Consider the following 17,755-nt stretch of genomic DNA (forward strand, 5'->3'; position numbering starts at 1 on the left):
AACCGATGTTAGGGTAACTATGTAATGTTCATTTGAAGTTACCTTATGTGTTTATTTTAAATAATTTTACTCAGTACAGGTTCTCTTTTAAGGCAATAACATTACAAGTTATCTGGAACTTTGCAACTGGAACTTGTTATCAGCATATGGAAATCTTCATCCCAATTTTTGCATCAAGGGAGAGAGGGGGGCCCCCGATATATATTTTTGAAATATATGCGCGGGCAGTTGTGTGTGTGTGTGTGTGTGTGTGTGTATAATCATATAGCTCTCTGGCCAGAGATTAAACACCACCCTGTCTGTGGGTACTGCATCACTCATGCATGGCTAATGCTCCGCATTGTTCTCTGGTTTTAATATGGGAAAGATAATTCTATTTTGAGAGTTTATATCTGGGGGATTGTGCTTTGTACTTTATTAAATTGCAATAAATATTTTTGATATTGGTATAATTATGGTGGCCTTATGACTTTTTTGTAGTCACATTTAGGTCGGCCCCACCCTTTATTGTTTAGGGTACATTAACCAATTTATGAGGCACCATTGCAATCCATTTATTGACGTACCTCCATAAAGCAGACACGAAAGACTGTCTGTCTGAAAAGTAGCAATCACATTTATTAAATAGTACCCCAAAAGTGCAACGCGTTTCGCAGGCTGAGCCCGCTTTAACAGGCAATAAACGTGGGGACAAAACTACAGACAAGAGACAGTACATTATGCTATAGTGAATTCTGCAGTTAAAAGATGCATATTAATATATTACATATAATAAAGCATACCATATGTAAAATTGCTTCGTGGAGATGACATAAAAAGTTGGGTGTACAAGCAAACAATAGGGGGTAGAGGCTATGGTGCTCGTGATAGTAATGGGCTATGGGGTGTTTTTTACACAGATTTGCAATGAGTGGTATTGGTAATGAAAAAGGGTATATGTCAGCAAGTGTAGTGGGTAATAGAGCATTGAGAAAAGAACAGGGGGACAGAAATATAAGGTAAAGTGTGCAAATAAAATAACATAAAGAACTCACCAGAATTTCGGCAATAGCAGGTGTAGCGCCTCAGTGGAGTGGTGAGGACGTTCAACTCATAATAAATATATATACATACATACATACATACATACATACAGTGGGTTGCAAAAGTATTCGGCCCCCTTGAAGATTTCCACATTTTGTCATATTACTGCCACAAACATGAATCAATTTTATTGGAATTCCACATGAAAGATTAACACAAAGTGGTGTAATCATGACAAGTGGAACGAAAATCATACATGATTCCAAACATTTTTTACAAATCAATAACTGCAAAGTGGCGTGTGCATAATTATTCGGCCCCCTTTGATCTGGGTGCAGTCAGTTGCCCATAGACATTGCCTAATCAGTGCTAATGACTAAATAGAGTGTACCTGTGTGTAATCTAATGTCAGTACAAATACAGCTGCTCTGTGAGGGCCTCAGAGGTTGTCTAAGAGAATATTGGGAGCAACAACACCGTGAAGTCCAAAGAACACACAAGACAGGTCAGGGATCAAGTTATTGAGAAATTTAAAGCAGGCTTAGGCTACAAAAAGATTTCCAAAGCCTTGAACATCCCACGGAGCACTGTTCAAGCGATCATTCAGAAATAGGAGTATGGCACAACTGTACACCTACCAAGACAAGGCCGTCCACCTAAACTCACAGGCCGAACAAGGAGAGCGCTGATCAGAATTGCAGTCAAGAGGCCCATGGTGACTCTGGACGAGCTGCAGAGATCTACAGCTCAGGTGGGAGACTCTGTCCATAGGACAACTATTAGTCATGCACTGTACAAAGCTGGCCTTTATGGAAGAGTGGCAAGAAGAAAGGCATTGTTAACAGAAAGCATAAGAAGTCCCGTTTGCAGTTTGCCACAAGCAATGTGGGGGACACAGCAACCATGTGCAAGAAGGTGCTCTGGTCAGATGAGACCAAAATGGAACTTTTTGGCCAAAATGCAAAACGCTATGTGTGGCGGAAAACTAACACTGCACATCACTCTGAACACACTATCCCCACTGTCAAATATGGTGGTGGCAGCATCATGCTCAGGGGGTGCATCTCTTCAGCAGGGACAAGGAAGCTGGTCAGAGTTGATGGAAAGATGCAAATACAGGGCAAACTTGGAAGAAAACTTCTTGGAGACTGCAAAAGACTTGAGATTGGGGCAGAGGTTCACCTTCCAGCAGGACAATGACCCTAAACATAAAGCCAGGGCAACAATGGAAAGAGAACCCGAGGTGGGTTTGAAGAATATTATCTGCATACAGATGCTGGATCTGCCTATACAGCCCAGCCTCTGTTGCTATCCCAAACCCCCCTAAGGTCCCCCTGCACTCTGCAATCCCTCATAAATCACAGCCACGCTACTGACAAACAGCTTGTCAGAGCTGGCTGTGTTTATCTCAATAGTGTCAGTCTGCTGCTCTCCCCGCCTCCTGCAGAACTCCAGTCCCCGCCTGCATCCCTTCCCTCCCTGCTGATTGGAGGGAAGGGATGGGGGCAGGGACTGGAGCTATGCAGGAGGCGGGTGAGCAGCTGAGACTGACACTACAGATGTAAACACAGCCTCACAGCATGGCTGTGATTTATGAGGGATTGCAGAGTGCAGGGGGACCTTAGTGGGGTTTGGGATAGCAACAGAGGCTGGGCTGTATAGGCAGATCCAGCCTCTGTATGCATATAACATTCTTTAAACACACCTCAGGTTCTCTTTAAAGCAAAACATAGCTATGTGTTAGAATGGCCCAGTCAAAGTCCGGATCTAAATCCAATCGAGAATCTGTGGCAAGATCTGAAAACTGCTGTTCACAAACGCTGTCCATTTAATCTGACTGAGCTGGAGCTGTTTTGCAAAGAAGAATGGGCAAGGATTTCAGTCTCTAGATATGCAAAGCTGGTAGAGGCATACCCTAAATGACTGTCAGCTGTAATTGCAGCAAAAGGTGGTTCTACAAAGTATTGACTCGGGGCTGAATAATTACGCACACCCCACTTTGCAGTTATTTATTTGTAAAAAATGTTTGGAATGATGTATGATTTTCCATCCGCTTCTCACATGTACACCACTTTGTATTGGTCTTTTACGTGGAATTCCAATAAAATTCATGCATGTTTGTGGCAGTAATGTGACAAAATGTGGAAAACTTCAAGGGGGCCAAATACTTTTGCAACCCACTGTATGTATGTATGTATGTATGTATGTATGTATCTATCTATCTATCTATCTATCTATCTATCTATCTATCTATCTATCTATCTATCTATCTATCTATCTATCTATATATATATATATATATATATATATATATATATATATATATATATACTGTATATTCCTGCGTATAAGACTACTTTTTAACCCTTGAAAATCTTCTGAAAAATTGGGGGTCGTCTTATACGCCGGGTGTCATTGATGCCGGGTGATACGCCCTATCCTGTTACCGCCTCTCAGATATACCTGCTGAGGGAGCGCAATCTATTCTTCCATACCGCTCTGATAAACAGGTAGACAAGGAGAGCAGACCAGTCTACTTAAGGAGAGTTGACCAATACAACAAGTCAATTGACTATATACTGGGTAACACATACAGTACAGCAGCAGTAGCTGTTCATACACAGCACCAGTATATGATTTTTTTATTTTAATTTGGTGTGCGTTGGAAGAGGGGTAGTCTTATATGGCAAATATATCCCAAACTCTATATTTTAACTGGAAAAGTTGGGGGGTCGTCTTATACGGCCAGTCGTCTTATACGCCGTAGTCATCCCAGTCACGTTTGAACTTGGGAATTATGTCTCCCCCATCACCAGAGTCTGTTTTATGTTATGTTTTGGGAAACTGTTGATCTTATCTATTTAGCCAGGATGCCTGTGAAAGCCTCCCGAAGTGATAATTAAGGCATCGAATTATCATTTAATTATGTCTGCTAAAGAATGTTGTGTGTGTGTGTGTGCTCCGAGCCTAGCGGAGAATGAGCCGGCAGAACAGGTAATGTATGGCCACTGTATTGCGTCGGGCATTCGAACGCTGCTATCCACGCATTCCCGACCCGCCGGCGATCGAGCGAAATCTTCCGCACGGACAGGGACGGGAATGATTGATTTCGGTCGGAAATCGATCGTTCGGTCAACGTTTGCGCGACGATTTCACAGCAGATTCGATCACTGTGATCGAATCTGCTGTATATCGGCAGGAAAATCATTAGGTGTTTGGGCCCCTTTAAAGGATAACTGTAATGATAGGAATGTAGAGTCTGCCAAATCTATTGCCTTTTAAACAATACCAGTTTCCTGGTTATCCTCCTGATCCTCTTCCTCTAATATGTTTAGCTATAGACCCTGAACAAGCATGTGCAGATCAAAGTTTCTGACATTGTTGTCAGATCTGCCAAGATTAGCCACGTGCTTGTTTCTGGTGTTATGCTAACACTACTGCAGCCAGATAGATCAGCAGGGCTGCCAGGCAACTAGTATTGTTTGAAAGGAAATAAATATGGCAGCCTCCATATTCTTCTCACTCTAGTTGTCCTTTAAGAAGCTCAGAGCCTCACTGGACTTGTCCTATTGACTTTTTCTTCTAGGCGATAATTTTTGTCTACTGTTTTAAAATTAAAACTTGCAATTGAAAAAGTATTTTCTTGCTGGCTGGTGGCATTGTATTTAGAATGTGAAAATATCATCTAGGAGAAACTTAGGAGAAAAAGTTTATTGGAATGGGCCCACTAAGTCTAGCGGACTGAGATAGTATATTACAGGGCAATGACACCCTGAGATGGGGGGGATTAGCAATAAAATATACATACCTTGGGCTTCCTCCAGCCCCCTCCGACCTGATCGACCCCATGGCGTTCTATTCTCCCTCTCTGTTCGCCCGCAATTGGCCCCGGAAAGTCCTTTTGTCTGGGTCCAACTGCGCATGCCTGACCGAATGCACTACTGCATTCATGTCGCCTGGTGCGTTTTGCATGTGTGCTGTATTACTGCGCTGGCAGAGAATGCTCCCGGCAACGGGAGCAAGACGGGAGTGGCCTGACTGGGACTGCGCATACGCCGACTGGCCACGACTGACGGAATTTCCGGTGCCAGTTGCGGGCAAATGGAGAGGGAGAAGAGGATGCCGTGAGAGCAATCAGGCTCAAAGAGGCTGGAGGAAGCCCCAGGTATGTATTCTTTGAAAAAGATTAGTGACTATTGCTCTGTCTATCTATCCCCAAAGCAGAAGGGACTGCATCTGCATTAAAGAAATTGTTACTTAGACTTGCAAAATTGTAAGCTGAAAAACGTGTAGCTAGTATCAGAATAAATGTGCAATTCATAATTTCAAAAAGGAAGAAGGCTTACAATATAGGGCCATTTTGAGCTTAACCTCCCTGGTGGTACGCAGTTTCTGAGGCTGCGTCCGCGGGAGGGATTTTTTGAATCAAATTTACTTTAGCCTTTGTAGCTAGCACTAGGCTAGCTACCATTGTCCCCCAAGTCCCCCGCACCCTTCTGATCCCCGATCGCCGCCGCTAAACGTTACCTGGTCGCGATCCCGCGAGAGCCGCAGCCTCCCCATTGAGCTTCAGTCGTCGATATGGCGACGATCGGACATGTCTGACGTCATGCGAAATCCCGATCCTCCCCATAACAAAGCCTGGAGCTGACTGGAGAGGCTGCGCCATCGTGAGATCCAGGGGGGGGGGGGGTACGTTTAACGGCAGCGATCGGGGGCAATCAAAAAGGAGCGGAGGGACTTGGGTGACAATGGTAGCTGGCGAAGTGCTAGCTACAAAGGCTAAAGCAAATTCAATTCAAAAAATCCCTCCCAGGGCAGAGAAATCCTCTGCGATGGCTACCCCGAGTGTAGGTTCTTTCTTTCTTTCTTTCTTTCTTTCTTTCTTTCTTTCTTTCATCGGGAAGTGAACTCTTTAACCTGGAACTGAATCTGTTTGATGTATTTTGTGATGAAAAGCGCTCACAAAATCGATTGTCCAAGCACTTTTTTCAAGTGCTTAGCGATGTTTCCTATACCTTTTCATCCTCATTGAAGCACAAACGCTCTAAAAATGGTGCAGGACACGCGTTTGCAATTGGAAAAAGCTTATCGCTCATGCAAGAACACTCACATTAAAATGCATTGCTCAAGCACTTTTTTAAAATCGCCAGCTTAAAAAAATCTCAAAGTGCTCCTAGTGTGATCAAGCCCTTACAGAGGGTTTTCCTAATCTCAGTTTGTTGCCTACAGTGAAGACACCTGGGAGCCTGAAAGTTTGCTAGCTGGTTGGAGATCAAATACTTATTTCACTCGTTACAATGCACAGCAAGCTCTGACTTTGGGCGCTGGGTTTTTGAGGTTTCTTTTGTTTCTATACTGTCTCTCACAGCTACAATAAATTATAGAATGGTCATTTATTGGTCATAGGGCAAATGAGCAAATTCGGCAGAGGATTAAATACTACTTTCCCTCACTGTAACTAGAGTAGCCCCTGATTCAGAAGTGTGAATGCAGATGTGGAAATTCAGTGGCAGGAGTGAACCTTGCACTACCACTGCAACTGCAAGTCTACTGGGAGGGAGATGACCGTGGTAGGGGAGCATAGGAGGCGGCCACAAGGAGAGAGGTGGAAGAAAGAATTTGGACTTTCCACTAGTGGCCATAATGTTTTTTTTTTTGGGGGGGGGGGGGGGGTTATTCAATTAAATCATGTGTAGCAACTTAATTGTTTTCCTGCACTCAACCCCAGTGGAGGCATAGGGGGAGTGGAACTACCTCGCGCTCTGGAGTCAGGGGACGCTGAGGGGCAGATGTGCTGCAGCGGGCGGTCAGTGAGAAGGGCAGGAGGCCATTTGTGCGCTCCTACAAACCTGCCTTATTGTGACTGTAAAACAAAGCTGTGCGGCCATCCACAATACTTTAACAGGACTGGCTGTGTCCCAGCTGTTTTTAGCGGTATATTTTGTGGGGTGCTTTGCCGGTGCTATGGAGTAGATTGGGGGTGCTCCAGCCCAATCAAACCCATCTGCCCCACCCCCGATAAACTGACTGGTGATCAACTGATATTCATTAGAGAAAGGTCAGCGTTATAATTTTCCAGGGCTGTGGAGTCGGTACAAAAATCATCTGACTCGGACTCCTCAGTTTATGAAACCTCCAACTCAGACTCCACAGCCCTGTAATTTTCTGACTAAATAATTATTTTCTGTGCTCTAAGCAATTGTCGGTTTTGAATTTAATCTAATATACCAGTTTGGCGAATCAACATCTGTGGTACGGTGTAAATAGAAGTCTTTGGTTTATTTGGCAGGCTGGATGCTTGGAGCTGGAAGAATGGAAGAGTTTCAAAGTGAAGAAGACGAGCCTTGGTATGATCAACATGATCTCGAGCAAGGTAAGATATATTTTAATGCACTTGAGAGTTTCAGTGTGGTACTTTTTTATAAATATGATTTATAAAGCACTAACATACTCCGTGACTCTACAAAATAATTGAGCTCTGCTTTTTATTGAAGAACTAATTTTGCCTGCTGACACTACTTGTAAATGTTTTTTTAGAATATACCAGTATTCTTGCTAAAGAATATTACCCTATTTACGCTTAGTATTCTCATTAAAGCAGACCTGAACTCAGAACGTCCTCTCTGCTCTAAAAGATAAGCAACAGTACCTGTTAAAGAAACATTTCTTTGTTGCAGCTCACAGAACTTCTTGTTTTCATGTAAGCAGAAAAATGGTTAACATCCTGTGTTTAAATATTAGCTGTGTCTGCCAAGGACTGCCTAATTTCTGTGCTGACGTAGCTGAGATCAAATTACACTTGTGATAACTTGAAGAGGAATTAGACAAGCTCTTCTTTCTAAAAACACACAGTGCTTTTCTAAAAACACACTCTGTTTTCCTTGTCCTGTGCAAGAGTTCATGTCCACTTTAAAGAGACTCCGTAACAAAAATTGCATCCTGTTTTTTATCATCCTACAAGTTCCAAAAGCTATTCTAATGTGTTCTGGCTTACTGCAGCACGTTCTACTATCACCATCTCTGTAATAAATCAACTTATCTCTCTCTTGTCAGACTTGTCAGCCTGTGTCTGGAAGGCTGCCAAGTTCTTCAGTGTTGTGGTTCTGTGATGCATCTCCCCCCTCCAGGCCCCTCTCTGCACACTGCCTGTGTATTTAGATTAGGACAGCTTCTCTCTTATCTTTTACAAGCTGGATAAATCCTCCTCTGAGCTGGCTGGGCTTTCACATACTGAGGAATTGCATACAGGCAGAGCTGTCTGCACTCTGCAGGAAGAAACAGCCTAACACTTCAGTGGAAGATAGCTGCAGGGGGAAATAAACACACAAATGATCTCTTGAGATTCAAAAGGAAGTGTGTATACAGCCTGCTTGTGTATGAATGTATTTTCTATGTGTGGACATACTATACATCAAACCTACTTCCTGTTTTGGTGGCCATTTTGTTTGTTTATAAACAAACTTTTTAAAACTGTTTTTAACCACTTTTAATGCGGCGAGGAGCGGCGAAATTGTGACAGAGGGTAATAGGAGATGTCCCCTAACACACTGGTATGTTTACTTTTGTGCGATTTTAACAATACAGATTCTCTTTAAGGTGTCCATACACTTGTCGATATTTACTATCGTTATCTGACCGATTCAACCATGAGCTCAAAACTGCTGCAATTATTCCTGAACAATCAATTTCTGGCCAAAATCGATTGATTACGTTACAGATAAAATTGAACGGGTTAGCATTAGCAATGCATCATATGTCAAAGGTAGAGAATATTTGTTGAAAGTTTTTTACACAGCAGTAATAACAGGTAAGGTGAAATAGGCTTGCTCTGTCCTGTCGGGCTCTGTCTTAATGATGCAGGATTCATTGGCACTATCCACCCTCCTTCTCAGCAATGCAGTTGCGGCCATGTTTCTTAAGTTCTTCGAAAACCTCTGCCTGCATTGCCATGGCCTGCCCCTGGTTTGGCAGCCAATTATTAGTCTGCGGCTGCCGAGCTAGGGGTCGTCCGCGACAACACAGAGGGGGGTGATCAGAGCCTTAGCAAAAGATTGAAAAGCACCCAGCACGGATGCATTTATGGAAGAGGGTGGAACGCACACCTGACTGAATGAATTACGGCTGATCAGATAAGTAATTAACCCTGTACCCCCAATCATGCATCATTAAAGGGAACCAGAGAGGAACGGGCTGAAAAAAAAAGAACAATCTTTTATACATACCTGGGGCTTCTTCCAGCCCCATAAGCCTGGATCGCTCCCACGCCGCCATCCTCCGCTTCCTGGAACCGCCGTTACCGGGCCCGTCACTTCCGGCGGACGCGGACAATTGTCCGCATCACAGGGGCTCCCTCCATACATGTACGCATGCGGCTGCACAGCAGGCTGCCTCATGCGTACTTGTATAGAAGGAGCTCCGTGTGATGCGGCGAATCGGCCGCGTCCGCCGGCCGACTGGCCGACTAGCGGCAATGACGGGACCCGGTGGCGGCGGATCCAGGCAGCAGAGGACGGCGGCGTGGGAGCGATCCGTGCGTATGGGGCTGGAGGAAGCCCCAGGTATGTATTAAAGCTTCCCCCCAACCTCTCTGGTTCCCTTTAAGACACAGCCTGACATGACAGGCTCTGTCTTTTATGCTGGAGGTACTCTTTAAGTATGGAAGAGCAAGTCTGTAGAGTACTTCGTAGGTGAGCATTAGGATCATCAGTGGTATCATTTTTCCCATATATAAAAGTAAACAAAAAGTTAGGTCTATAAATATTTGGACAGAGACAATTTGTTTCTACTGTAACCTTGGTTCTGTACATTGCAACAATGAATTTTTAAAGGAAATAACTCAGATGCAGTTGAAGTGCAGACCTTCAGCTTTAACCACTTCAGGTTCTGGGGTTTTTACCCCTTGAGGTTCCTAAAAATTTGGCATATCAGCTGTGTCACTATTGATAAAGCAATAACTTTGTATTACCTATGCCACCAAACTGATAAATACATTGTTTGGGTTTTTTTCAGGACAAACTAGGCTTTCTTTAAGTAATTTTTTTTTCATATTTCAGTCACTTAATCAAAGAATATTAGGCATAAATGCAGAAATTAGGCATTTTTTTTCAGGTTCCTCCCCTTTTTATTTTTACATGACTGGTGCCGCAATTGTAAAACACCTCAAAATGCATTACTTGGCTCATCCCAGTTAAAACTATACCATACATGCCTTATTTCATCAGTAGTTGGGCATGTAGAGTACCATTATCGCTAACCTGTGCGTCTGTAGCGATTGCATGCCATTGCTAGAGCGCACAGTTTATAATATGGCTATGCCCCCGAAGACTTCATTATTGGCTCCAGGGGTTTAGAGATACATACCTCGTCGCTGCCTGCACTCTTGTGCTAGTTCATGTCGCTGCCTGTTAGTAGACTGATCAGTGAATGGGAACACATGTTCACTGATCAAAGTGCCTGGGATCAATAATCACCAGAATCAATGAGATGCCGGTGGTCATTGACAAACTTTACAACCACACACTAAGCAATTCCTGTGTACTGTTCACAGTACACAGGAATATAAGGTGGGGGGATATCTAGTGGCAAAATAGTAAATGACAAATATAAATAAAATAACCCATTCATTAACCCTTAAAATGGTTACCTTAGGGACTCAACTTCTAATATGTATGCCATGAGGGTATATTACTGCTATTTTTTGCAAATAAAGGCTTGTAATTAGTGACGGCACAAAACTGAAGGAACACATCTTTATTTCTTAATAAAATTTTATCGCTATACATTGTACTAGGGACATCTTTTAACCTCCCTGGCGTTCAATTTATGTGGCCGCGGGAGGGAAATTTTTGTTACAAATTTGTTTTAAATAGTGTAGCTAGCACTAGGCTAGCTACACATGTGCCCCAAGTCCCCCAGCACCGCTCTGATAGCTGAGCTCGTCCATACCGCTCAGGTGGCTAAATGTTGTAATACCCAGGACATATGGGCAAATGAAATGTGTGGGTTTTATACACAGTAGCACCTTTTTATTTTAAAACAATAATTGCCAAAAAAAAAACTGAGAAACAAAGATATTAATTTTTTATTTTTTATTTTTTTTATTCTCGTTTAAAATGTATTTAGAATAAAATAATTATTCGCAAAATGTACCACCCAAAAGAAAGCTTAATTGGTGGGGAAAAAAAAAGGATGGAAGCAGAAGCATTAAGCAGACATAGGGTTAACATCCTGTGTTTTTTGAATTAGTTGCTCTGCTGTGGCAGCCAGCTGACACAGCTGAGAGATCAAATTACACTGAATAAACACAGATGAGGGGGTATTAGACAGACTTTACTCTCTAAATTATATACAGGATGCATTTTGCTATTTTCCCTCTGTCCTGTGCAAGAGTTTATTTATTGATGTATTTATATTGCGCTGATATATTACGCAGCACTGTACGGAGTATATTGTCTTGTCACTAACTGTCCCTCAAAGGGACTCACAATCTAGTCCGTACCATAGTCATATGTCTAGGTATGTACTGTGTAGTGCATTTAACATAGTCTAGGGCCAATTTAGGGGGAAGCCAATTAACTTATCTGTACGTTTTTGGGATGTGGGAGGAAACCGGAGTGCCCGGAGAAACCGCACGCAGACACGGGGAGAACATACAGGGGTTGGACAAAATAATGGAAACCCCTAACATTTTGGCAACGTAATATTTGAACATGTTTTAAGCAATCAAAACGTGACAATTTTTTTTGTTATTTTTGTTATTTGATATGCTTAATTAAAATAATTGTTTTTACAGATATTTAAAGTGAACCTTGCCGCATATCGATACGTTCGTAATGCGTATTTTTGTACGCGTTGCGGCCCGCAATAGCGCTAATTGCAGTCGGGAATGCGGAAAAAGCTACGCGTGGCCAGTCCTGACGGGCCTGTCTGCAAAAACTAAACTAGCTGGCCGCGGGGGACCAGAGGATTAGTGAGTGGCTGCGAGGGCACAAGGACTGCTGCAGGGGGCTGGTAGAAGCCCCAGGTGAGTAAAACATTTTTTTTTCTGACTTAAGTGTCTCTTTAAACAAAAGTTGGTTATAATTTATAAAAATGGCAGATCTCTAACTTTCAAAGAGGCCAAATTGTTGGTGCTCGTATGGCAGGCACTATTGTAACAGGAACTACCCGAATGCTTGGCATTTCGGGAGGTACTGTCTCAAAAGTAATGACTGCCTTTGAAAGAGAAGGAAAGACATCCTCAGCAAAGCACAGTTGTGGCCGAAAGAGACTCGAATTGTTAGAAAAGCTTGCAAGACCACGGCTCCTAAAATCACTGCAGAGCTGAATGAACACCTACAGAACGCAGTTTCCACAAAAACTGTTTGTCAGGAGCTGTACAAATCTGGATTCCACGGAAGAACTGCAATTAGAAAACCTCTGCTCTCAAAGATAAATGTTTCAAAGTGTGTAGAGTGGTGTAGAAACCACCAGAATTGGTCCCTCGAGCAGTGGAAAAATCTGATTTTTCTCTGACAAATCATTGTTTACCTTATTTCCGACCTCCAGCCGAGTGTGCGTTTGGAGACAGCCGAAAGAAGCATTTCATCCAGTATTATGGTAGAGAACAGAGGCGCCAAAAGGATAAAAACAATATTTAAAAGTTTTAAAATTATTGCTTAGGAGGCAGTGGTGGACTCACCTCCCACAAGCAGACACAACAACTGTGTATTCACAAAAGGGACATTTATTGGTATACTCCAAATAAGGTTGCAACGCGTTTCGCAGGTCAAACCCGCTTCATCAGGCAATTACAAGAAGGAGCACACAACAGCAGTATGTCCAGATAGCACCTGGCGCCTCAGGGACTGGCATAGCGCGGACAGGCCGGGCCCCCGGGCGACACTGGCGAGTGTCGGGGCTTCTCCTTCCCTATACGTCACGAATGACGTCACACGCCGGCCGCCTCGCGTCATCACGGCGGCCGGCGTGGCAGTACTGCTCATGCGCGCTTTAATCGCGCATGCGCCGTACTGCCACGCCGGCCGGCGTGTGACGTCAGCCGCGTCATACGCGGAAGGAGCAGCCCGACACTCAGCCGAGTGTCGCCCGGGCTGCCGCCGTCCAGCCATTCCGGAGCGGGGCCTAGGAGAGGAGCCAGGACGCCGTCGTGGGACCTCCCGACCAGCGCTGGACTAAAGGAAGCCCCCGGTGTGTACTATTTTACTTTTTAAGTAGAGCTCAGAGTCCCTTTAAATTCGCATACATCGTCATCAATGCAAATTTTTCATGCGAATTCGCATGAAAATTCGCGTAGACCCGCATGCGAAATTCGCATCCGCATGCAAATTTTTACCGTGTCGATTCGCACCGCACAATTGGAAATGCAGCCTTACCCTCAGCCCGGTCAGCCATCTTGTGCCGGTCCGTCTTTTCCTCTTTTTCCTCAAACTCCTCGCAGATGTTAACCTGGCTGGGATTCAAACCTGGGCCCCAGCGCTGCAAGGTGAGAGCGCTAAACACTACGCCACTGTGTTGCCAGGCCACGTTAACAGTTAGCTGCTAGTAGATACATACAAAGCCTGAGTCCAGGTCTCGTTGTGAGATTTCTGAGCTGATGTCCTTTATGCACACCCCATCTGTATGCAGGCGCATCCAGCTTTATTTTTGTCACTGAAGTGCTATGAGAAACAGACGGAGACTTTGGATAATGAGGATTTCCACACCTTCTCCATACTTTTTTCTTGCCATCATTATGGTAGAGGTTGATCTTGGTTTTATCTGTCTAAAGCATGCCTGGGCAATGTTTACGCGGCCTGGGGCGCATTGTGTAGACCAAGGGGTGCATTGTGTGGACCACGGGGTGGATTAATTTTTTTTTTTTTTCTTCATTAGCTGCTATTTTGGCAAAACGCATGCGTTTGCTGATTCACATGTACAGCCTGTTTAAAATAATCTTGGGAAGCCTTTTCCACTGCTTCGTTCCGATTTTTTTAAAAACACAAACTCATGCCTGTTAAGTATAGGAACGCATGAAAAACGCACAGAAATGTATTTGCTTTTTTTTTGTTTTTTTTTTTCTTGTCATTTTATTTAACTACTAGAATCAATCAAATATTTCTATTGTAAAAACACAAGCTCCTAAAAAAAAAACCGCACATAGAAATATTTAGCCGCATTGCAAAAATAGGTAATAGGTGAGGGAATTGAAAACTCAGGAATGCCTCTGTTTAGCTCACTTGTAAGACCACATTTGGAAATGGAATTCAGTTCTGGGCCACATATATCAAGAGGGATATTGCATTTTCAGAGCAACAAGATTGGTTTGAGGGATAGAAGATCTCACTTCCCAGGAGGGTTTGATAAACTTGGCTTATTTAGTTTGTAGAAAAGACAACTTGGAGGAGACCTAATTAATATGTAAATATACATCAGAGGACAATATGAAAGTTTGGCAGATGAGCTTTTTGTCCCTAGGCTTGTGCAAAGGACTAGGGAAAAAAAGTTTTGGCCATTTATTTTGGAAAGGGTTCTTTACAGTAAGGAATTAAACTGTGGAATGTATTACCACAGGAAGTAGTTATGGCAAATTCTATATCTGCATTTAAGGGGACTTAGATGATTTCCTTACATTGAAAGACATCCATAGCTATAATGACTAGCTAATTCCCGATATTGTTTATTCGTGGATATTATCTGATCGCTCTTTGGAGTCGGGAAGGATTTTTTTAATCTCTTGTAGGGTGAATTGGTTCAAGCCTTGTAAAGTCTTTTCGCCTGCCTCTCTCTTTTTTTCAAGTCTTTAAACGCTAGTGCTACGTCCTCTGCTTGTACAAGTCTGTTTAAAAGTTTAACTGTATCGAGGAGGCGGAGCTAGCCGTGGACTCGTATGGACGCAAGTTTGAAGAGCTCTCTCTCCACCTCTCCCTAGTCGCAGCTCAAGGCTGTTCTATGAAAACTTACTTTGCCCAAATAAATATGTCTGGTCGGACTAAGAAAGGATCCAGAGCCAGATCACCACAATCAAGAACCTTGACGGGGCAGCAACAGGTTACTAAGTTCCTGAAAAGGAACGAAGCCACACAGATGCCACTCAAGATGGCTGACGCCACACAGGCCTCAATTCACGGAGCATTATCAAACACTTTATCAAACGTTTGATAATTTACCTCATGGGTAAAATCTAATTTTGAATTCACTAAGGTGTGATATATTTGTTGAACGGTTTTATCGGTAAAACATTCGATAAATATATAACACCTTAGTGAATTTAAAATGAGATTTTACCCATGAGGTAAATTATCAAACGTTTGATAAAGTGTTTGATAAACGTTTGATAATGCTCCATGAATTGAGGCCTTAGAGTCCAGGACAGGCTGCAAAAGAATCTGACTGTGTGGAGGCTAACAAAGTTCCTTAAAGCCAATGGGTACCGCTAGAAAAATAAAAAAGTCAGATACTCACCTAAGGAGAGGGAAGGCTCGGTCCTAATGAGCCTTCCCTCTCCTCTCCCGGTGCCCTCGGTGGTGCGCTGGCTCCCCCGTTCGCGTCCGCCGTCTCAGGGACTTTGGAGGTCTTTGGGAGCACTCGGGCTTCCGAAGACGGGCCGCTCCATACTACGTACACGCAAGTGCGTCATAGAGGGCGCTCGCGCATGCGTACTGTGGAGCAGCCTCGTCCTCGGGAGCCCGAGTGCTTCCGAAACATTACTTCGGCTGCGGAAGTGGCAGTATTTGACCGATGCCCGGTCCCTGCGCGGGACCGGGCACCGGGAGAGGAGAGGGAAGGCTCATAAGGACCGAGCCTTCCCTCTCCTTAGGTGAGTATCTGACTTTTTTTTTTTTTTTTTTTAAACGGTAAACATTCACTTTAATGATAAAAGACTTCTTACACCACTTACTGATGAAAGATGACCTCACCGAATTAGCAGACTGCATCACCACGACATCCAGGGTGGAATTACAGGTAGTGAGAGAGTAAGTGGAGTTACACAGTGGAAGACTGTGGGCCCTGAAGGATGACACAGATGCAATGAAAGCAGACACCAAGCGGCTGAAGGAAGTACACTTAACGTGAATTCAATGCTTTATTCCAACCTAGAGGACATGCAAAAGTGTAGCCGCAGGTGTAATAGCCGTCTGAAGGGCCTACTGGAAGACATTGAGGCACAACAGCTAGAGGAGACACCGATAGCCATTTTAATGGTATACTTAAGAAACCGGAGGACAACGTTCTATAGCTGGATAGAGCTCCTAGGACGTTGAGACCTAGACCGCAAGCGGAGGAGTCGCCACGTGACATCTATAAGCTTCATCATTACAGTGTGAAAGAGGCGATTATGCAGGCAGCACAGAAAATGGAAGCCATCGAATTTGAGGGCCATAAGCTGTTGCTGTTCCAGGATCTGGCGCCCAGCACTCTAGCGCAAAGACCAGCATTGCAACCCCTGCTGAAACTTCTCACGGAACATGGCCTGAAATACAGATGGGATTTCCCCTTTCATGTCCTCATCATGAAGGGAGACAGATAATACTCCCTGAAGACTCCGGCGGACCTTCCAGACCTTCTCAGGGTTCTTCAATTGCCTCATGTTGATCTACCAGAGTGGCAACCAGAAAAAATCATTACAGGCCTACCTCAAAGGGTGCAGCACCAAAGGCGGTAAATAATGGGAGTATGGCCTAGTTTGGTGGGAACCCGGCATGGAGACTCCCATTCAGTGGCAGACACAGCCAGAAGCGGGCCCCTGTGCAAAATACTAAATGCAGGCCCCTGACAGGCAGCTAAAAGTGGGTGTGGCCATAACTAAATTGGGTGTTGTTACACATTGCATATATTTACCAATACAGTCTATGGCAACCTTCCCTAAGGCCCAGAAATATTTCTTGATTCATACATGTAACATCTGCATTATACAGGTTACTGAACAAAAGCAAAACTTAACCCCAATCCTGCATCAAGACAGAGTATGACATGACAGGCTTTGTCTTTTATACTTGAAAGCACACCTGAGATGAGAGGGATATGGAGGCTGACATTTATTTCCTTTTAAACAATGCACATTGCCCGGCTGTCCTGCTGATTCTCTGTTTCTAATACATTTAGCCATAGACCCTGAACATGCATGCAAATCAGATGTTTCTGACTGAAGTGTGGAGCTGACTGGAGCAAATGCAAATCTAGGCAAAGATGGTGCAGTCTGCAGTGGCAGTGTGCAATCTAGACTACCTGGCTGGAACCTAGTACAGAGGGTGGTGAGTAAGCTAGGAGGCAGGAGGTGCAGAGGGAAGACAAGGCAGTGGATTGTAAATAGTGGGTGGCTCCAAGATTTATTTATTTATTTATTTTTGAAGGTTCTTTGCAAGTGCTAGATCCACCGCAGTGTGGACACCTCCTGATTTAGGGAGCAGAATTTGTTTCATAATGCAGCAAGAAAACTGATCTGTAGCTTTGGTTTAAACGTAAATCGGTTCGATCATGCAGTATCTCTGCATATTAATCATGAAAAATAATAAAGGTGCACTGAAAGCTTCCAACTGAGTCAAGCAAGGATGAAAAAAACAGAATAAGATCAAACATATAAACGAATAATTAAAAACCAACCTGAAGCAGTGGGCTAGGAGAGGGCCAGTTAAAGGGGAGAACACATGATCACTCTGATCCGAAAATTATCTCTGTAATCCAGGGATGCTTTCCGACCTCAATCACGAGTAATCCCGATTGATTACTCGTGATTCAACTGAGGTTTCAT

At 43.7% G+C, this 17,755-nt stretch overlaps 1 protein-coding gene across 1 annotated transcript in view; it reads left to right on the forward strand.

Moving 5' to 3' along the window:
- Positions 1-17,755, forward strand: part of CDR2L (cerebellar degeneration related protein 2 like) — an 88,419-nt gene that overhangs the window by 5,963 nt on the left and 64,701 nt on the right. Inside the window, exon 2 of the mRNA XM_068263956.1 lies at positions 7,316-7,399. Within this exon, the coding sequence (XP_068120057.1) occupies positions 7,321-7,399 (79 nt within the window). The 5' untranslated portion in view covers positions 7,316-7,320. The remainder of the gene's footprint in view (positions 1-7,315; positions 7,400-17,755) is intronic.

This window comes from Hyperolius riggenbachi, chromosome 12, assembly GCF_040937935.1.
Source record: "Hyperolius riggenbachi isolate aHypRig1 chromosome 12, aHypRig1.pri, whole genome shotgun sequence".
NCBI lineage: Eukaryota > Metazoa > Chordata > Amphibia > Anura > Hyperoliidae > Hyperolius > Hyperolius riggenbachi.